Genomic DNA, 22,648 nt, shown 5'->3' with positions numbered 1-22,648 from the left:
TTACAGAAGATCACAATTTCAGGCATTGTATAGCTGGCTATAGAGAAACACACACACACACACAAAACAGCACATTGGTAACCTACTAGAAGTCAATATTGTTTTCTTTCCACTCACTTATGCCATCAATACATAAGACATATGTAAAACTTTATTCGGCTATTTGTACATCAGTGATGTTATGGAAAGGCCTTCCAATTACATTTGCTTGATCGTAATCCAGATAGGATTTGGCTTCTTTTTCCATAAAAAAAGGTGAACTCAATTATTAAAAGAACCAAATCCTGGATCACTGCACAAAACCTAAATGAGACTTGCACAGGTGACGTATGTGGCTTGGAGTGATAGAATCCTCCCCCTCACCTTAGCAGTGGGGCAAGAGAAATGCTAATTCCAAAATGTTGGAGTCTTACTGTAGCCCTATCAAAGGAGCTACGATGATCATAATTTGAGGAGAAAATTCAGAGGGGCCGAATGAAAGGATTAAAATTCTCCTTTATTAGACCGTCTCAAAAATGAAAAATTACATACATCATCAGAAATGTATTGATTCTTGACACAAAAACAGATTTTTCACTTTTTAAAAGAATTAAGACATAACTGAAGGTAAAGGCATGAACCTATGGAGTTTATCAATAATTGCAGCAGTAGTTTGCAAGGAGTCTTGTCAGAGAATGCACTTTGGAATGTGTATATACACAAACACATATACACACACACACACACACAAAACCAATATACTAATTGAATACAAATACACTATTTTTAAAAAGTTACAGTAAATTAATCTTGATTAAGAGCCAAATTACGGGTCTACCTTGTTGATCTGTAGGTGAAGATCAGGCAACTTTGGTCTTGATTGTGTAGCCTAATACCTTAAACTGAAATGCAGATATTACACGTTTTAAAAAAAGACCTTCACCTCATCCAACCTTATCTCCTTAGGGCTAGTCTTCACATACAGCGCTGCAGTGGATCACTTTAGTGAAGATGCTCCCACACCAATGGGAGAGCTTCTCCCATCAGCGTAGTTAATCTACCTCCCAGAGAGGCAGTAACTATGTTGACGGGAGAAGCTCTCCTGCCGACATAGTTGTCTACACAGGGGTTTAGGTGGGTATAACTACATCACTCAGGAGGCATGGATTTTTCACACCTTGAGCAACATAGTTATATCGACATAGGTGTGTAGTGTATACCTGGCCTTACATAAAAACCAACACAAGAGAATTACCAGCTGCATGCCACAGACCACATTCCATTTTACAAGAAATAAGATAATTTAGTTTATAATCTTCGTTCCCAGTAAGGATGCTATAAAGAAAAAAATCTTAAGCTTAAAAATTCATTTACACACATAGTAAATACATTGCTGTTTTACACCGTTGATATCAGTTATTTCTCTAAGAATTTGCTTGTAGTTTGTTTCGCTTGGGAAAGCTATGGAGGTACTCACTGCTCTACTATAATATAATGCATGTTTTTTTATCCTTGAAAGGGTTTTCAGAAGCAGGTATGCCCATTAGTAAAGGATCTTTCCTGGCATGTTCTTCACAATAGCACCTGAGATCTGCTGATGCTTTTGACACCTGGCAAAAAAAAAAAAAAGACACACAAAATGGTAAATACTCCCAAATCATTTGCAATAGGATGGAATGGGCTGTGGGATGCATCCATAGCTACAGTGAATTAGTTCTGCATATGGAAGAACAGAGTTTGAGAAATCCATAAAATCTTCAGGTCCAGAGCTAAGGCCACCAAGCATAATGCAAAGGTTTCTGGGCTTTGCTTTTTGGACTGGCCTTGGAGAGGTTGGTAGAATGGGAAAAAAGTAAGCAAAAACAAGGATAACCCAGGATGTGGTGTCTTTAAAGGTACTTTGGGGTTAGTTTGGGAAGATAGGCATGAGTAACTTTACATTTTTCTGAGATTTGAACAGCAGGTTCAGAATAATAGAGCAGACTTCTAGTAAGAAGATTTTATATCTTTAGACATTGTTAATAATCACTGAAGTGTCATCAGCTAACTTACAGTTTCTAGGAAATTGATTCAGTCATTTCCTTGCAAGACATTGCATGTTCCTAATCTCTAGCTGACTGTAAGAAAAGCACCTATGTCAGTTGAATTAACCAGTCTGCTGACCTTTGGACTGTTGGTATTAATAAAAGTATTAATAAAATGGAGAACGAAGGTAAGGAATGGTATGGTTAGAACAACAAAAAGCCAAATCTTAGTAGGTGAGATTTTAGCTTAATCAAATTCCTTAACCACTGGGTGGGACAGGGAGAAAAAGGGAGGAGTTTGGGCTCCTTGTCCATCATAATTTAGGTGCACCTTGTCTCAACTCTCCTCCTCTTTCAAGAGGGCTATAAACCCTTGACCTACCTGCAAAGATATATGAAGTAAAATTTAAACATCCAAAACCAACATGGTAAATTGGAAAAAACTGCTTTACATCACATCTCATCTTCCACTCGCTATGTATTACAGATTTAGATTATAAACGCACAGTAGTCTTCTCACATATCCATAAAGTACCTTTTATACTGTTGGTACAATTTCTTCTATAGCAACAATATGGAAATCTGTAAAATTCAGTACCACAGGTATGAGTGAAACGACTACATTCAAAGATAACCCCTGTGATGTGTAATGCATAATACAAAAAACTCTACATATATATCGTGAGTTTACTAAAATATATCTGCCATAATTCACATGGTTCATACAAAAAGAGAGAAAGACCAGTAAGAATGTTTCTCACCTTTATTCTTTCGATAGAAGCTTCTATTCTTAACTGCTGTACAGTTCTTCGTGCCTGAGCTATATTGTTTGTTGTGCTAGTTGTTTTGCTAGTCATTTTCAATGAAACCGCTCAAACTCTGTTAAGAAAAACAATTGGTTATTTTTCTAAAAAATTGCCTGCATAGAGGCAATGTCATAGGCTGAAAAAGGATTTTTAGTTCTTTTATGTGAAATGTCAACAGATCAGATATTGTAGAGAGAAAATACTAGCAAGAAAAAAAGCGCATAACACTGTTTAAACTTTTATGTATCTTTTTTCTCCCTAATTCCAAGCCCAATAATATGAATACAGCCTCCACTAATAGTTTCGCCACTTGTACTTTCCCTCCCAGCAGCTTTTTATTAATCTACTTATTCTTTTAAAGTTGAAGACAGTCATAAAAGTATTCCTATGCTCATTTTAAAAACAGAGATCTCTGCACAGAAGGTTAGAGAAAGTTGTATACTGAGCCAGATGCTAGCTTTAGAGCCACATATACCTCTCCAAAGCTAGGGTATTATTACTGATTATCAGGGGATGAATTTGCCCCCTAGCACAACCCCGAGCAAGGGGAAGTTGTGGAATCTAGACTGTGCCAGGAGACACAGTGTCTGAGATAGATGCCATTTCTCTCCTGCTGGCCTCTGGAGGAGTATTTTACAAGAGTCCTTACATGGCACAGCATCCTTTCCCCAGGCACATCTGCGGGTCAGCAGAGAAGGAAAGGGGCAGAGACATGGCCCACTTGCTCATTAGCAGAGAGAATGTCATGTGTGCACCTCCTGCTCTCCCCCACCACCACTTTGCCACACACCCCGATAAGGTTATGTTTGGATTTTGTAGTGACTTAAGGACAATCTTCCAGCTTCTCACAGGAATCAGACATAACAGCTGCCAAAGTCTAGAGAAATACTCCCACTCCACAACCCAACCCCCCTCCCAACACACACACCCTGCATGGCTGGTTCAAAATGTGTTTCTGGTAAAAAGAGTGAGCAACTTTGATATTGATCATACTTTTCTTCTCAGGATGAGAATTCAAAGCAGCACTCACGCCACACAGTTTTAACAGTGCTGCACTTGGACACTACCCATTGTGTTCAGTTGATCTCAGCAGCACATGCCTGAAATTTGATCAAAGCTTTCGGACGTTGACTCTGTAGTGTGTAAAGTTAGCCTCTGTGAAGGCATGTGAGTGATCAGAGTGCAGGTTTTGATCACAGGCAGTTCAAGCCGGTGACTAAACCACTGCCAGTAAATCAGAGCATCTCACTGAGTCATGCACAGAAACACCAGATTTGCTCTCAGAATCACAGACAACCAAATCCTAAGAAGTAGCTAATGAGAACCCTGTGTAAAGCCACACTGTGACAAGCATGAGAGCAAAGCTGTCACTCTGCCAGATCCAACTCAATGATAATGAAGGAGAAAAAAAGAAAGAAAACTGCTGTCTAAATCAAAATTGCAGCAAAAGTAAATAATTAAGCATAACTGTTTGCTCAGACTGGTGTTTTCATCTGGCAGGCATAATGTTGGTCTCGTTACAACAAAGACTCTTAAAAGATTCCACGATCATGGCCACAGACGTGTATTTCATAATGGCTGTCTGCTGAGGATACATTACTCTGCCAACTTCTACACCATGCACACCTCAATATCTATCAAATCACAGGGTGGCCTCTGTAAGTTGTATAATAAGCAAGTTCTAAAGACATAATGTGATCAAGCCACTTTCAGTTTGTTACACATGCATGGAGGACTACAGGATTGCAGAGGACTTCACTGCTCAACTATTGTTTCTGCCCCCCGCCATAAGTCCTACTGAAGCATAATCTTTGCAAAGTCTTCTTTCTAAAAGACCTCTGTGCCTTTGATTTACCATCATTTCCTTATTACAATAATACTGTAACCAAGGTGCAAAACCTGGCATGCTAGCAAGAGATGGATCTTTGTTTCCTGACCCTCATCATAGGCTAGGGTCATAGTCACAAACCATTATATCCAATCACAGCTAGCTGCTGTTACATTTAGACTTTTATTTTATTTTATTTTTTTATTTTTTTTAAGGCAAATGCAAATAAAGCATATCATCAGTCCAGACCAACCACAAAACAATGCAGCCAATTAAACGACACATGAATAGAAACATCTAGGATGCATAAGGGTACTCTTAAAAAGATCAAGAAAGATGGGTCCAAGGAATTTGCCTACTTCATGATGGATTTAATCACTACTGAGGCTGAAGTTTAATTTTTTGAGCAGAAAATGTTGAACCTAAAGGTAGAAAGGGCTATACCGGAACTCATAGTGAAGACAGACAATCCTGGCCCTTACGTTCAAAAAATTATCCTCGATGAGCAACTGCAGCCCCCTTTGAAAATTTTGGCCTAGGGTGACTTGCCCAAAGCCTCAAAGCGAATTATGGAAAGAGCTGGGGAAAAGATCCCCTTGGCCTAATTCTCTGGGTGCTGAACATAGTTCCTCTGCACTTCAGTTGGAGCTAGCTTGTGCAGCACTCCCAAAAAGTAAGGCCACATGAGCCCTGACACCTAGTTCTCTGCTCTAACCACTAGACCATGCCACTCTCATGTGACTCTCCACCTAGTAAGTGTCCTACATAAGAGCTAAGTATAATTATTATTTATTTTTAGGGCAGCAACATTCGTGCCATTTGTCCTATGTAATCTAAGTTTCTCATCTCTGCAGAAAGTACAGCCTACACTTCAGAAACAAGCATTATTTCTGCTGAAACAAGCACTGATCAGAGAGCAGCATGAGGATAGAAGGGGCAACTTGAGCAGTTTGCAGCATCAAATTCGAAATAATATTCGAATTCCACTAATTCCTTATGCAGCAGCAAAGAGATTAAACTAGTAAACTTTACCCTCCTCAAATACTTCTAGAAAACAGAAAAACAAATACAGTAAAACCTGCCAAGAGTGACCACTCATGGGAGCAAGCAAATGTGGTCACTTGTAAGAGTGGTCTCTCTCCAAAGGTTTGCACATGAGAGAGTGGTGGTGTTCCATGGCCGCTGCAAGTAGTCACTCGTGTGGCGGGGTGTGGGGGGGGCGGGGGTGTCTCTTTAGCAGGTTTTATACTGTAGGTCAGCCTCCTGGCCTAGCAGTAGCTCTTTGCTATGTGACTGCTGGAGGAGACAAGTGTTGGCTTTCTGTCACACTGTGAAGATATCTGCTTGATCACAAGTGGCATTAAATAAGCTCCTTTGTTTAGTCCCTCACATGGCAGGGATGACAAGTAAAAAAGCCAGAATTAAGAGAGGCGCAGGTTTAGCTCTGGATTTTATAGCCGAATGGTATTACTTCTGCCTAGCGAAGACCTTAGCCTGCGGGTTATTGCAGATGGCAGTTTGGAGGGGGTTGGACAGGGAAACATAAGGTAGAGGAGCATAGTTAATAGAACAAAATCAACAAAAAGGTATTTGTTTCAGCAGTGCTACTGCAATATTTTGAATATGCCTTTATGGTGCTTCTATATCTAGATAAGCAAAAAAAATCTGGTTAGGACAAAGCCACTTTGCCAGGTTGTAATTTAAACTATGTCAAACTTCTATGAAAATACTGGCACGTCTCTAATAGGATTTGTATACAAACTCAGCAGTGAGTCTTATTCTCCACAAAAAGAACAGGAGTACTTGTGGCACCTTAGAGACGAAGTGAATAATCAACTACTGCTGTGCTGTGTTTAAATTCACTTATGCTACATGGACTCAACTCAAACATATAAAAAAAATCACCTCTCGAAGACCCTGAATATAGTGTTTCAGAGGAAGTTTCATATTTCTCACCTTTGTCCAGCTATCCACACCACTCCATTTTTTCCTCTCTTGATTCTTGCATGTGTCTAGCCAAACAAGCATGGCATTATTTTGTCCTAACAAAAAGCATCCTCTCCCCCCCCCCCCCGTTTTCCCCACATACTGTAGTTTTCAGCCTGTTCAGCAGCACCTTGCTTTTTTTAAAAGCCCTCTTTGCACAGAATAGTATAGAGCATTCTCTCCCTCTCTGAATTTGAACCGTATTCCAATACTTTTCTAGATTTGATCAAACAGTTCTGCATTGCAAAGGAGCTAAGACATATCAAGAATTAGATACATTAACAATAGCTGTGATATGTGCAGAAAGTATACGAAGTTACAGTATTTCAAAACTCTCCCTGCTAGCTTCTTGCCAAATATGAACTCAAGACTCCTTACAGTGAAAGCTGGACAAGCAACAGGCTCAGATCCTGTCCCAGCACAAACAGTCTCCTCCCAACTCCCTTGGCCTCTTCATTAATGTCACTGCTCTCCCCAGACAGAGACATGAATAATTATCCGGTATTTTCTATTAACTGTGAATTCCATATAATCAGAACTAAAGACCATCTATAGTGGCATTAAGAAAAGGAGGACTTGTGGCACCTTAGAGACGAACCAATTTATTTGAGCATAAGCTTTCGTGAGCTACAGCTCACTGCATCCAATGAAGTGAGCTGTAGCTCACGAAAGCTCATGCTCAAATAAATTGGTTCATCTCTAAGGTGCCACAAGTCCTCCTTTTCTTTTTGCGAATACAGACTAACACGGCTGTTACTCTGAAACCTATAGTGGCATTCTAATTTAGCAGATTCTACTATAAAGAATTAGCTGAACATGTATAATAAAGATGTAATTACACTGAGGGGTCCCAGAGACAAAGAAGGAGCAAAGAGTGTGTGTTATGTTCGTGCCATGAGTACAAAGAAAATATCAAAAGTAACTAATCTTCATTTACACATATTTTGATAGCTTCTTGTTTAGTAAAATACAATCACGAGTAAAGAAGAAACAAACAAACAATCTATACAAGTGTAAAGAAGGTCTTGTGGCTAAGGCACTGAACTGGAAACCATAAGATCTCTATTCTACTCTGCCATGGACTTCCTGCGTGACTTTTCAGATATTGCCTTCATTTCCCTTAGTAATTATTTGTATTATCATGGCACCCGGGAGCTCCAGGCACGGATCAGGGCCTGACTCTGCAAGGCACTGTTCAAACACAGAACAAAAAGACAGTCGGCCCCCCCCAAAGCACTTACAATGTAAGGCAGTGATGCCCAAACTCTCCCTGTTGCATCCCCAACTCCTTACCAGCAATGGAATCTGCCTCCCCTCCATTACTGCACAATTGGCTGAAGGCGGAGCTGGAGACAGAACTGTGTCTGGAGGCAGAGCTGGGGCTAGAGGTGGAGAGGGAATGAGGGCAGAGATGGGTTGGGGGCAGGGCAGGGGGTGGAGTGGAGCTCTGGCTGGGATCGGAGGTGGTCTGGGGGCAGAGGGGGGCTGGGAGTGCTCCCTCTCTGACCCTGTCGGGGCTGGCCTGGGCCCCATCACGCATCCCCCCCCCGAACATTCCTCCGCAACACCTTAGGGGGACACACCCCACAGTTTGGGGACCACTGATCTAAGGGTATGTCTGCACTGCAATCAGGAGGCATGGCTGCAGCACATGTAGGCATACCCAAGCTAGCTTTGATCAACCTAGCTCATTAAAAATAGCAGAGTAGCTGCATGGGCATGGGTAGCAGCACATGCTAGCCACCACACTGCAATTATGCCCAGACCCCAGGTATGTGCTCTGTCAGCTAGCCGATGCTGCAGCAGCTACTCTGCTATCTTTCGTGAGCTCTGTCAATCAAAGCTGTCTTGAGCATGTATACACGTGCTGTCCTGTTTGCAGTCTTAGACATACTCTAAGAAGTATAAAACACAAGACAACAGATGGATGGATACAGACAGACAGGGATTACGAAGAGAAACAGAGACAACATTGGTCAGCATGACAGGCAGTGGCCTCTGCACACCAGCAGTCTAATTGTCATCACTTGGGGAAGGGTTCCCTCTCTGGACTCTCAGCCTCCCCAGAAATCAAACCACGGCTGCTCTTCTCTGGAATGGTGTGTAGTTCTTCTGCCATCTGGACCACCTGCCAACATCTGGTCAGTTCCTTGCACTGGAGCCAGTTCTCTTTACGGCTTGGCACTCAACTTTACCCTTCAGAATCTCTTCCCTCTCTAGGAGTACCTTTCCTAGGTTCCCTTTCATGGTGACCTAACCAGCTCTCCCAAGTCATCCCTCTCCTCAAGAGCTTCTTGTGTTCTGGGACCTCCTAACTGAGCTCTCACAGCCCTTTATTAGGCCCAGGTGTTTCTTAGCTTAACAACTGCTGCCACCCACCTCAGCAACTAACTATTCAAAGGTGGATCTGGATTGGCTCGTTCTCCTTAGTGGAGCCTGTCACAGGTAACTGGAGGCCTGACCCCCATCAGAGAGCCAGCTACCCTGTGACAAGGGGGTTCTGGGTGTGTGCTGGAGAGGACACTTAAGAGCATTAGGATGCATCACATTTAAATATACTTTAGAAAAGTGCATTTTACTACAGCCCACCTGAAGTGCTGTATCACCGATAAGCACTAAGATATCTGTGGGTAACAGCTGTCTTTATAATCAAGCTACTGTCCATTACCAGTTTGACTCAATAATGCCATAAACGCTGGTTGAATCAGGTTCAAGGTTAAGCAGCCTGGTTTCTGACCAGGGCACCTCTTTATAACTTGTCCAGTCCCTCTGTTTTTATGGGCCATGTGAAGTGGCTATCTCATTGCATTCCCACTTGCAGTGTAATGGCATTGCCCTTGCTATCACACTGATGGGTCTGCTTAGTCAGCACTCTCCCAAATGCACATGAATCAGGAGCAGTGCACTTCAGAGGATTGAACAAAGTGGAATCTTACATTATCTGTGTCATACACATCTGGCAGACCACTCTCCCAATTTTGTATTCGGCTTGGATATTTAGAATTAATTTTCTGCACCTTTGGGGGAGTTGTGTATATATATATATAAAACAGGTGTTGCTTCTTACGCTGCTGGCTTGGAGAAGTTAAGTATAGAATTAGCCACTCAAATGAGGAATGCTCTAACAAATATCGATGATAGATTCCTACTTCCCACAGTTACTCACATTGGAATGGATCCTGCAGAGTACTGAATACCCTCAACTTCCATTGACTCAAAGGAGGTTAAGGATACTTGACATCTCAGAAGATCAGGCTCATTACTGTACAAAAGGGCTTGGAGTTTGCAGGATTCCCTTCTCCCTTGGGATCACTATTTCAATTGACTTTTCAAAACTTGGTCTCGCTATCTCCTCTTGTTAACTTGACAGAAGGATTACATACAGTGACTCACTTGAGTCTCCCATTGGCCACAACTGTCAGCTCTCAGGGCGGGGGCAGCATACGGAGCCTGCCGTAGGGAGGTAGGGAGCCGGCCGACCCTGCGTCAACCGGAATTTTAATGGACTGGTCAGTGGTGCTGACTGGAGCCACCAGGGTTCTTTCTTAACCAGGCATTCAGAAATGCCGGTTTATAGAGCTTTCCGTTTGGAGGTGCCGGATAACACAGCTTTTACTGTATAATCACAACGATGAATCAGGAGACAATGCAAAGATAATCAAAAGCCTGCTGCCATTCTCACTGAAGTCAGTAGCAGAACTCTCATCGACTTCAATGGGAGTAGAAGTATGCTGCACATAAGCAGAACATAGAAAAGTGAAACAGCTTTATAATGAATGCTGTCAACCTTCAACAAGCTACACACAATGCAAAAGCTTTTCCAGCTGGAAGAAAGCCAAATGCACAATGTGGAAGGACTCAATTAGAAAATGACAGACAGTGCCTCCTATTGAAAAGCAAGCAGAAGGGACACTAAATAACAGATTTCCAAGTATCATTTAAAACTTATTTTCTGGATCATGCATGTCAAAAAATAAACACATTCATAAATCTCACAGATCTAGATGAATCTGGCCATTTAAATAATAACCTGCTTTCGCAGCACTGCCCCACTTTTCTAGAAACAGTAACACTTTTCTCCTTGTCTTATTTCCATCAGGGACAAGGAGACTAGAGAAGAATGACACAGAATAAATTTAAACGAAGCTACCACTCTAAACGGCTGACTTTCAGCAAACATGACTGAAGGAGTTCGTCTATAAATCATCATGACAGTTCAAAGATTAGGATAGTCTCTAGTGCAGACACTGCAAGCAGCATTTTCAGAATTGAACTGGCTTTGGGTTGCATACTATCCAATTCACAGAGTATTTCCATCAAGGGTTTCTGTATTTCAGCTTTCCTTAGCAGAGCTGGAGCAAAGATGGTTGCAATTTGGAAAGAAAAGGCATCTCTCACAATTGTATGTTGGGAAGGCAGAGTAGACAGCACACACTGCCAGCCCTTTCAAACACAGATCACTACCAGAAGGAAGTCATCCAAATTCTGTGATTGGAAAAAAACTTATTAACCGATTAGTTGCAGTACAAGTAGCTCCCTCATCTCCAAAGTTTACTGTATCAGTGACCTGAACCTAGACTTTTGTCAAATTTACAACACTCCATTTTACAGAACCTATTCAGCGCTGACTGTCCTCAACACAAAATCTTTCCAAGACAAAAACCCAAATGCTGATAGTGCTTCCTTTGGAACAGTTGGTTTTCAAGGGCTTAAATGTGTTGTTTTTTGTAATACAATAGCCATCTAGAATCCCCAACTGAGATCTAGTCCTATTATGCTCATATCATGCACTGCCCATACACATAGTAACAGACAGTCTGTCCTGAAATTCTGAAGAAGTATCATTTATCTGCAGATGAAAATCTGGTCAAGTAACAATGCATTGTGACCATTTTATCCTGAATACAGAGGTGTGGTCCACAGAAACTACAGCATACAATGCTCCATTTGGGATGGAAAAATACCTGCTGGGTCTTGCTATCTTCCCAGGTGATACTTTCCCACATATGAGGAGTGTGACTACAATTTTTTGCAAATCAGCAGTGCCTATCATGCTCCTGTAAAGTTGTCAATGTGGCCCTCTGGGGATAACAATTTAGATAAATCCGTATATTGCTCAAAGTTCAGAACAAAACTGAGGAAATTAGTACATACTTCCAAAAATAAAGAAAAGTGGTCAAAAGCATTTTCTTCATTAGTATATTTTTGACTCTGCAATAGTATGCCTTCTTAGAAACCTGAAAATAGATCCTCATCCTCACCCCAACCCCCAAACTGATTTTGTCTTTTCATTTGGTAGATATTGATTCTTTCCTCATTTCCAAAAGAGCTGAAAATCAGTGTGATTTCTGGACAGGGTGGGAGGGGAGGAATAGGACGGGATAAAGGAAAAGGTAGGTAGTGCAAAGCACTAATTCCCTAGCCTTTCAAGCTCTGTGGACCTATATTAAACTCCTGATTTAAGTCACACATGAAAAAAAGTCTTTGGTCACAATTGGCAGACAATGCTCAAAAGAGGTGCAGGACTGGAGTAGCTGAGGTGCTACAGGTCAGGACTGTAGTATACTGGCAGAAATGTCTGGCGCAGCTCATACAGCACCTGTAAGTTACAACTCACTCAGTCTGCCCAAGTCCCACATTTGCAGGAACAAAAGTTTATCTTCTTAAATTTAAAGGAAAAATAAGCCCTAGCATTGCTAACTGCTTAATCTGGTATAAGCAGTGTTTAAACTGCTCTGGGAAGAGTGTCTGTTTTGGGGAGTGAGAAGTCTTTGTGTAATTTGGCTGTGTGGAAGACAGTCAAGGGTTCACAGACGGCTGACATATCATGTGTATCAACATTTTGACACACAAAAAATCTGACACAGATACTAATCACCTTCCAGTCTGGTCTACCATCTATACCATATTAAATTAAAATACCAGCACAAACTGGGAGACATTCCTGGTAGTAGTGTACAGTGTGTGCACTGAGGGAAACTGCGTTACCCAACTATTAAAATGCACAGTATGGCAGTGTTAGCAACTTCATTTGCAAAGGACTTGAGGAGAAAATTCTACTGAGATCAATTCATTTGTCTGAACACAGTGACAGTTCGCATATGAAAAATATTCACAAGACAGATATTTCTTCATTTTTGGCTGGGAAATGGCATGCTATTATTTGAGCAAGACGTCTGGTTTTGGTGGTGGTGGTGAAGTGGTTTCAGGTACACTTTTTATTTTTGGAAAATACATCCTAACTGAAAATTGCTGGGAATTAAAAAGTCAAGAGACTTTCTGTTTTGGTTTATTATGCGGTGAATTAACCATCTGCTGAATCACCAGATTTAAAGGCCTACACAGCAAACAGGCTATTTTTCAAATACAAGATAGAGATAGCCAGCTCAATAAGGGATATTTTTAAGTGACATTGGTCATCCAGGAATGTATTATATAGTCGATCACAAATATGGAAGAAGAGTTTTTAAAATGGGAAGAAATAATTTAACACTGAAAAACAGCTTAGTCTAGTTTAAAATCTTACACTTACTGATGCCTAAGTTAAGACATTTTAGTTCCACACAATCACAAAATAAACTGTAGTTAGCAGTCTAAAGAACTCATAACAGTTCAGATTTCCTGTTGTGCAACTACAAAAGGGAAACCAGTCCCATGAGAGCACTGGCTGTTTTGTACCAGACATGTGTGAGCAATATGATCTTTAAAGGATTGCGTACCAGAAACTTACTACAATGGCCAAGCCAAAGTTCTTATGACACTATCTCCAGGCAGCACCTGAGCTGACATGTTTACAGCTCTGCCAGTAAAACTACTCAGATGACATAGCTACACCACTGTCCAGTGAACTGAGCCAGGAGACTGGAACATTACTGGTCAGTGATGCACAACTATTTAAAAAAAAGAGGAGTTGGCTTAAGGAGTTAGAAAGCCACAACTCATGTACAATAACAAACTGCCTGGGTTTTTACAGCAGCATGTTTAAGTTTAAAAACATCATTTAAAAATAAAATGGAATTTTAAAGAAAGAGAGAAAAGACTCCTTTAAGGTCTTACTCAAAAACCCACACATCTCTCTTTCCCTCATATAAAAAGCAATCAGAACTTATACTACACAAATCCACTAATACATTCAGGGCCTAAACCTACATTCTTTACTGAGTCAAAGTTCCCAAAGAGTTCAAAGAAGAGTTTTGCCTAAGAACCACAGGATCAAACTTTTATTTATAAATTAAAGCAATTTTTCTTCTATAAATATAAAAGGAATCTTAAACTGTTCACTTCTACTGGTTCTATAGTTATAAAGAGCGCAACAAGCTTTTATTTTAATTTACACAAGTTAAGTCCTCCTTCACTAGAAATGTTACAAGTAAAATTTGACAGTGAATTTTTATATTAGACGAAGCCCCTGAAACTAGAACTTTATCATGGAAATACTAACAGAACCTTAACCATAGCAGAACAAAAAGGTACAGCTATTCTATCAGTTTTCCTTTTATGTGGGTGGAGAGTTTACATTATTAATTTTTGATGGAAATTTTTGCTATGGGGCTGTGTTCCCCTTCATTAAATAGATTGTTTCATCTTACTGTGAGACAATCAGAGAAAGAAAAGAAGCACTAGAGAGATATGACTCAGCTTCTGTGCTGGAAAGTAAGTCTGTTTTCTGCAAGAAGTAGTCAAGTGCAATTTCAAAATAATACTTTAACTGCAGGGAAATCAATTAGTAAGACAATTTTAAAGCCATCAACTCCCATTCAAGATATTCTCTTATGTTAATACTATTAATAAGAGAAATAATACCCATAGAAGATAATAGAATAAAAAGAGACCAACGCTGAAAATTAACTCAGCAAAAAAGTATGATAAGGAATATTAAAAGGCCATTTTTCTCTAGGTTTTAGTTTTTATCAGAAAATGTAAAAGTCATACAGTAAGAGAAAGTAGGAAAAGTTTCCTCTGCACATTAACAAAGAACATATTTATTTGGATAAATTTATTTCACACTTCAGGCAATGTCAATGCATTTGAAAAAGTTCAATTGATATTATTAGTCATACAGGCCAATACCAGGGTAATTATTGCAGAAAATGCATTTTTATGTGCTACTATGTCTGCAAATCAAAAACCCAAGATACACATCAGACGTGGATGTTTTGAACTGAATGGAATAATTTCTCAACCTGAAAATAATGTCTGTTCCTCTACAATCTTAGATCTCTCAGAGATTGAGGTGTTAAAAATAAATCTCTGGAGCAAACAGATAAATTAAAGAGCAAAGAGTCACCAGAACCAGTTGGTGTACACCCAAGAGTTCTGAAGGAAGTGAAGAATGCGATTGCTGACTGGTTAGCAAAAATATGCATGCACACATAAAATCGGAAACTGTACTGTAAGACTGGATACAGGCTTGGGAGAGTAGTTCAATATTATAACAAGTTAGACAAGGGCATGAGTTATAGAATCATAGAATATTAGGGTTGAAAGAGACCTCAGGAGGTCATCTTGTCCAATCCCCTGCTCAAAGCAGGACCAACACCAACTAAATCATCCCAGCCAAAGCTTTGTCAAGCCGGGCCTTAAAAACCACTAAGGATGGAGATTCCACCACCTCCCTAGGTAACCCATTCCAGTGCTTCACCACTCTCCCAGTGAAATAGTGTTTCCTAATATCCAACCTAGACCTCCCCCACTGCAACTTGAGACCACTGCTCCTTGTTCTGTCATCTGACACCACTGAGAACAGCCGAGCTCCATCTTCTTTGGAACTCCCCTTCAGGTAGTTGAAGTTGCTATCAAATCCACCCTCACTCTTGTCTTCTACAGAGTAAATAACCCCAGTTCCCTCAGCCTCTCCTCATAAGTCACGTGCCCCAGCCCCCTAATCATTTTTGTTGCCCTCTGCTGGACTCTCTCCAATTTGTCCACATCCCTTCTGTAGTGGGGGGACCAAAACTGGACACAATACTCCAGGTGTGGCCTCACCAGTGAAGAATAGAGGGGAATAATCACTTCCCTTGATCTGCTGGCACTGCTCCTACTAATACAGCCCAATATGCCATTGGCCTTCTTGGCAATGAGGGCACACTGCTGACTCATATCCAGTTTCTCGTCCACTGTAATCCCCAGGTCCTTTTCTGCAGAACTGCTGCTTAGCCACTTGGTCCCCAGCCTGTAGTGGTACATGGGATTCTTCCTTCCTAAGTGTAAGACTCTGCACTTGTCCTTGTTGAACCTCATCAAATTTCTTTTGGCCCAATCCTCCAATTTGTCTAGGTCACTCTGGACCCTATCCCTCCCCTCCAGCGTCTCTACCTCTCCCCCCAGTTTAGTGTCATCTGTGAACTTGCTGAGGGTGCAATTAATCCCATCATCCAGATCATTGATAAAGATGTTGAACAAAACCACTCCGCTTGATACCGGCTGTCAACTACACATCGAGCCATTGATCACTAGCCGTTGAGCCCAACAATCTAGCCAGCTTTCTATCCACCTTATAGTCCATTCATCCAATCCATACTTTTTTAACTTGCTGGCAAGAATACTGTGGGAGACCGTATCAGAAGCTTTGCTAAAGTCAAGATATATCACATATCACCAATCCTCTTTGGATTAGCAGTAGACTGGGTGATGAAGCAGGCAACAAAAGGTATCATGGATGCTGTAACCTGGATTAATGGAGATGAGTTAGATAACCTTGACTTTGCTGATGACATTACTTTACTAAGTCTGAAATGGAACAGAATGATTGCCCTTACATCAGAGATTGAACAGGAAGCAGCAAAAATTGGACTGAAAATAAATGTAAAAGAAACCGATTTATGAAGGTAGGACAACAGATGCAAAGGTGTATGTGGATGGAACAGAAATTGAACAGGTAGAAGAGTTCTGCTATCTGGAGAGCGTGATGACATTCAAAAGTGGCTGTAATAAAGAATAGGCATATGAGAGTCGGAAAAAGCAAGCATGACTTTTGGAGGTGGAACAATATCTGGTCAAACAGAGGTCTCCACACCAAACTAACGGTCAGATTACACAATGCATTGTACTGAGCATGCTACTGTATGGAGCAAGGACTTGGCCAATGACAATCACTAACAAAAAGAGATTAGAAGCTGCCCATCACAGATGGCTGAGGAAGAGACTACACATTTAATTGAAAGACAACATAACAAATGGAAGAGTAAGGGGGCTAACAGAGCCGGATGTTCGAAAAAATCATCACAGAAGGAAGGCTCAGGTGGTTGGGACATGTATGCCAGATGGAAGACATGCTAAACAAGCACTCAACTGGGTACCGAGAGAGGAAAGAAAGCAAGGAAGGTCAAGGAAGAACTGGCAGAAGACAATGAGATAGGATATTGAGTGTGCTGGCATCACTTGGGAAGTACCACAACTAGCAAGTGACTGTAATCAGTGAAGCAATGTGTCAGTGGCACAGGAGGAACTAAGGCCTAAGGTAAGGAGTGTAGTGAAAGACTGCTGGGCACAAGTTAAACTTACTGCATTTACACAAACAATCGCTGTGGTTGCCACAAGGATATTATGTGATTGTAAAAGGGCAGGGGAGTGTGCCTCTATTCAAATGTGGTCCAACTACATTGCCTGAGACTGCCTGAGTTTGAGAACTCAGGTCCTAACTGGACTTCTCGCAGATTTTTTAAAAAACATTTTAAACAATCTAGCCAGATTGAGAGTTGTATTCTCTAGTTCAGTTATTTATTAATTGTATTACAGTAGCACCTAGGAGTCCCAGTCACGGGCCACAGCCCCATTGTCCTAGGCACTGTGCAAATGCCTCGCAAAAACGTGGTCCCTTGTTTCAAGAATAAAATGTGCTTGTTTGAACATGCTGTTTTTTGTTTAAAAGACAAAACTTCCAGTTGCTAACCTGCAACACATGCTGTTAGATATGACAACCAATACAGCCACTGAATTTGATATTAAATACATTATATCCTGATTCAAAGATTTACTGGTTATCAACAGAGCAAACTGATTGTAATTTTTAAAAAAAATGTTTGGAGTAACGAAGAGGTATTTGCTAAGTGGTGTGAAGTCCTTTCCCAGAGAGCCTGGATCCACTCCAACAAATACAATCCGAACTTTGGTTCCATGCCTCTCAATTTTTACTTAATATACTACAAAATTTTGTCCTATGTTTGTACAGTGCATAGCACAGTGGTATATTGATCCATAACTAGTGCTCAAAGATACTATAACAATACAAAAATAAATAATAAAAAAAGTTGCGGGGGAAAAAAAGGAAAATCTGAGATTCCCTTTTCTTCTTAAAATGGAATACACACTTGACGATTTCCCTACCTTTTGCATTAAATCTTCCTTGGCCAAAAGAAAAATAGGTCAAAGAGCGGTTACTAAGAAGTTTAAGAGCTAAATTTTTCTCTCAGTTTCACTGATGTAAATACAGATTAGCTTCATTGAAAAACATTTTCTCCCATTTAAATTGATTGAGTTACTCTGGATTTACATTGTAAAATTTGACCTTAAAAAGTACTGGACAAAAGGAAATTCTAATAATGACCTTATTAATAAGTTCCAGTGTCCATTTTCTTAAATAGTTAGGCTTGTTGGTAATTCAGACATTCAAGACATTCATGCCCTTTGGAAATTAAATTGCCAAGTTTGGTCCTGAACCTATACTATTTCTTCCCTCATCTTCAAACAAACATAAGCAGCAGCAAGCACGACTTTACACAGTCCTCCCAAAACTGAGTAGATCTCTTCTGCAGATTTTTTAAACAGAATACAGACTAGCTATGTGATTTTAAAGACGGGCTGGCTGCCTACATAAAGTCCTAATTTTAAACAACCAGACTACTACCCAATAATCTTCTTTTCCTTCAGAGTCTAGAGGAATCTACGCAACACAAACAGTCACAAAAATCCTCAGTGGCAGTATTTGCATTCTACTTCAGACTATGGTGATGAGCTGTTTGCAACTTTATATACATTTTGAATAAACTCTGAAGAATTTATATATTTATTTGTGCTCAAAGTTTAGGAGAAGGATTTTCTTAATAGGCTATTAAGCAGATGATTCTTTAAAAAGCTCCTCAAAGAGGTAGAAATAGGTCATCCTTCCAATTACCAGTAAATATGCAGTTTATATACTCCCATCAGCAGGTAGAGCATGACAGTACAAGGACAAAAACATCAGGAGATTCCAAGTCTTCCTAGTAATTTTCTCAGTAGGATACCCATTCATCTGTCATTTCCTGCTACACTTAGATTCGCCTTACATTTGGGAGAGGAAGTTGATCCCCATTTTAAGTATTGCACTTGGTAGTGGTTTGAGTTGCATGTGGTGTAATTGGAAATAATGGGTGTGTTAAACAGATTCTCAAAAGCTTGCTTAAACTCTGGCATTGTTGAAATGGACATATTGTTTTCTACTCATCAAGAAAACTTTGGCATCACTGTATTATAAAACGTCTACATGCAACTGTAAAATTAGAGAGAACTTTACAGAACATAGGTGGGGCACATTCCCTACCCCGAAGGCCTCACGGTACACAATCTACATGAGACAGTTATTATTTAACGTAATATTGTGTTCGCACCTAGATGTCAGCCTCATAAAGCCCCACAGTGCTAGATGATGTGCAAACATATAGCAAATGACAGCCCCTGCCCCAAAGAGCTTGCAATCTAAGGCCATGTCTATACAGATATCGCTGTAGCAGCACAGCTGTACTGATACAGCTGCACTGCTGCAGCACATCTGGTGAAGATGTTTTATACCAATGGGAGAGAGCTCTCCCGTCAGCATAAAAAAACCCATTTCCACGAGCGGCATAAGCTATGACAGCGAGAGAAGCTCCCCCCGCCGACATAACACTGTGCACACAAGCTTATGGGGGTGGAACATTCACACCCCGAGTGGCAAAAGTTTTTGCTGACATAGGCCGTAGTGTAGACATAGCCTAAAATATTAGGCATAAGAAGCAGATGAGATAAAGAAGTGAGTGGGGTTAACAACAATGATACGACGTGCGCAAGTTTTAGCCAGTCAGGAGCAGTAATCCAGGTCGCCACCTACTTAGCCATAGGTTAAGGACAACAATTGACGAGAGGGAGGGTCTGGTATTTACTAATGATGAGATGAAGGATTTCCCGAAGAAGTGGAATTTAAAGAGGAATTTGAAGGAGAGCGAGGACTCTTGGTGGCAGGGAACAAAGAGACTGTTGCACTCATGGGGCTGCAAGAGAGAAGGCATGAAGCTGGGACACAGGGAGAAGTGGGGAGAGGTTTAGGAAGAGCATAGGGAGTGAGATGGGGATAAGAGGAAGAGAGAGCAGAGATTTAGGTAGGGACAAGATTACGTAGAGCCTTGTGGAAGAGAAGCTTGAACGTATGTGATGAGACAGGATGCAGAAGAAAGGATTCCAGGAGGAGGTGATGTGGAGTGCAAGCATCCCTCCCCTTCATGCTCCCCCCAAAAAACCTGGCTCAACACTACCATAACACTCAACTGTCTTAGGGTTTGTCCGCGCCACTGTAGCACTTCAGTGTAGACACACACTACTGCAATGGGAGGGGTTCTACCATCAGCGAAGGACTGTAATCCACCTGAGAGGCGGTAGCTAGGTTGATTGAAGAATTCTTCTATTGACCTCTTGCAGTCACCACCAGGGGTTAGATCAGCTTACCTATGTCGCTCGGGGGTGTGGATTTTTCACACCCCTGAGAAATGTAGCTGGGTCAACCTAACTTTTTAGCGTTGATCAGGCCTTACTTACAAGCTACAAATAGGAATAAGATAATCAGGTTTATCTGTAACCTTTTCTGTCAGATGTGTCAAAGACAGAGCACATTTCAGATATCTGAAAGGGCTTTGGAGACAATTCATCTTGCAATTTGATGATGATCATTTCTTTTTGGGGGGCAATCAACATCAAACCAATCGGCAATGAAATAATTCACCGTGGCCTCTTTAAACTGTGATTACCCTATAACCACAATCTGAACCCTCAAACCACTCTGTTGAATTGATGCTCCCATTACTTCTGAGCCACGGGATCGTGAACAACCTTCATCCTCCAGCTACTCCCCCAGAGCAGCATCTTCTATTTTGTTGTGTGCTCTCTATCACCTTTTGTCCTTTTTCACTCTGCTGTCCCTTTCCCTGGCTCAGTTGTTTTCTCTTATTGCCTCCACACTCCCGCTTTACGGTTGAATGATGGAATCAACTACCCACTGGGAAAATGCCTTTTTTAAAAAGTGCCCTGCTCCAAAAGAACCTGCCCTAGGGCTCATAATTTACAGAAATATTAAGCCCTTTTGAGCATACAGTTGGATGTTTAGGTCACAGCTGGACACCAGGAAACATCTGTACAGAAGTACTGGTCACACAGATTTTGTATGGAGCCACACTCAGTGTTTGAGTACAAACCAAATCAATGGATGAGTTCAGAAAGCAACATCACAACGGTCACATATTTGCACCGCAGCTGTTATCTGCATCAATCCGTCATAAAGAAGTTCTTCCCTTAAAAACATGAGAACTTTTGAAAAATAAAATAAATTACCTAAAATCAGAAAAGAAACAAAGTTTGTGCAGGAAAATTAATCAGCACTAGAAACTAGCAAAATCGCCTGTGCTCGTCTACATATTTCAAAGCTATATAGGTATCCACTGTGCTAAAGCTCTTCATTTAGCAAGAGAATAAATAAAAACCCAGAGCACACCAGATCTGCCAACAGGCAGGCTTAATTCAGCCTCTGGGGAAAATGCCTGTTTTTTCCATAGAAAAATGAAGAGGTTTTAGTTTTGTTTCTACAATGACCTTTACCAGGAGAGCATTACACTGGTAAGGAAAGGTTTAACAAACAGGGCAAAAAATGTGTCCTTCAATGTGCATTTAGTGTGTTCTGCATATTCTCCCTTTTACAAGCAAAAAACAGAAAAACTCATACACAAAGTTAAAACTTTTTCCCCCAACTAGAATGCATACATTATTTTCAATATGTCATCCTGCTTCTTTTTGCAGACTTTGTTAAACGTCGAAGATACAGTACTATAAGTGTTTAAAACAACAGACTCAGCAGGTATATGGCTCAGTCTTAAAGCTGAGTTCCAGCTGGGGTAGTTAAAGGCCAATCTATCTTTTTTTACTGACTCTTAGATCTAGGACTTATGAACAACCTGCTGAGTGAAGTGTAATTAACTCACTCCTGTAAAAGTACACAAGGGAATTCCATCTTAGCATTCCTTTGTAGATAATTTGCTGTTCACTACAGTTGCATAAATTCAGCTGATGCTCTACTTTTAAAAGAATACATCAGAAATTCTAATCTAACAAAGACCTAAATAAAGATGAAGAATAAAATATTGAGTATTTTGCCACTATTTCTTTTGACGGAGAACTGCTTTTAAATTGACCGACTTAAAAATGTGGATCCAGCAATAAACCAGACTGAACAGAGAACCACAGTGAACATTACAGTACTTAACATGTGTAATTTTAACACACCAATTAACAGTGACTTTATCACCATGCACTGTGTCAATCCACAGTATGAGGCCAACTATAACAGGGATCCAAGTCACAGTCTACGTGCAGTCCCAAGTTTCTAAGTAATGTTTTAATATAAAAAGTGATACCAACTCGAAGTAAAACTAAAGGCCATACCCTGCACTCCCATAGAAACACCACAGGGGCAGCAGAATTGCCAGGAAGCTCTGGGATGAAGGTGTCCTTTGAATACACCCCTGAATACACTGAGGCTTGGGGGGGCTGCACAGTGGAAGGGGATACTGCCTTCAAATTGTGCAGATCACAGGAACAGTGGGCAAAAGAAGATGCCCACATGGTGTGCTGAGCCCTCTATGGTACTGCAGGGCTCCCCATGACAGTGTACGACCTTGGCCATGCTGCTGTTGGCTCCTCTACCCAAGTGTAGGGAATCCCTCCGCACTGAGAAAGGTGTAGGCATAAAACAGGAGTTAGTGATATTGGAGTAGTATTAACTCAGATCTATGCACTTCTACAGGGAGCAA

General features: G+C 40.8%; 1 protein-coding gene across 14 annotated transcripts in view; it reads right to left on the bottom strand.

Moving 5' to 3' along the window:
* Positions 1–477: 477 nt before the first annotated feature.
* Positions 478–22,648, bottom strand: part of GNG12 (G protein subunit gamma 12) — a 63,230-nt gene continuing 41,059 nt past the window's right edge. For all 14 annotated transcript variants that reach the window (XM_073357390.2, XM_073357394.2, XM_073357382.2 and 11 more), the window contains 2 exons: positions 2,765–2,882; positions 478–1,589 (listed from right to left, as the gene is read on the bottom strand). In XM_073357390.2, the coding sequence (XP_073213491.1) occupies positions 1,464–1,589; positions 2,765–2,860 (222 nt within the window). In that variant the 5' untranslated portion in view covers positions 2,861–2,882 and the 3' untranslated portion in view covers positions 478–1,463. The remainder of the gene's footprint in view (positions 1,590–2,764; positions 2,883–22,648) is intronic.

The sequence above is a fragment of the Lepidochelys kempii genome, chromosome 8 (genome assembly GCF_965140285.1).
Source record: "Lepidochelys kempii isolate rLepKem1 chromosome 8, rLepKem1.hap1, whole genome shotgun sequence".
NCBI classification, from domain to species: Eukaryota; Metazoa; Chordata; order Testudines; family Cheloniidae; genus Lepidochelys; species Lepidochelys kempii.
This window is presented reverse-complemented; position numbering and strand designations above follow the sequence as displayed.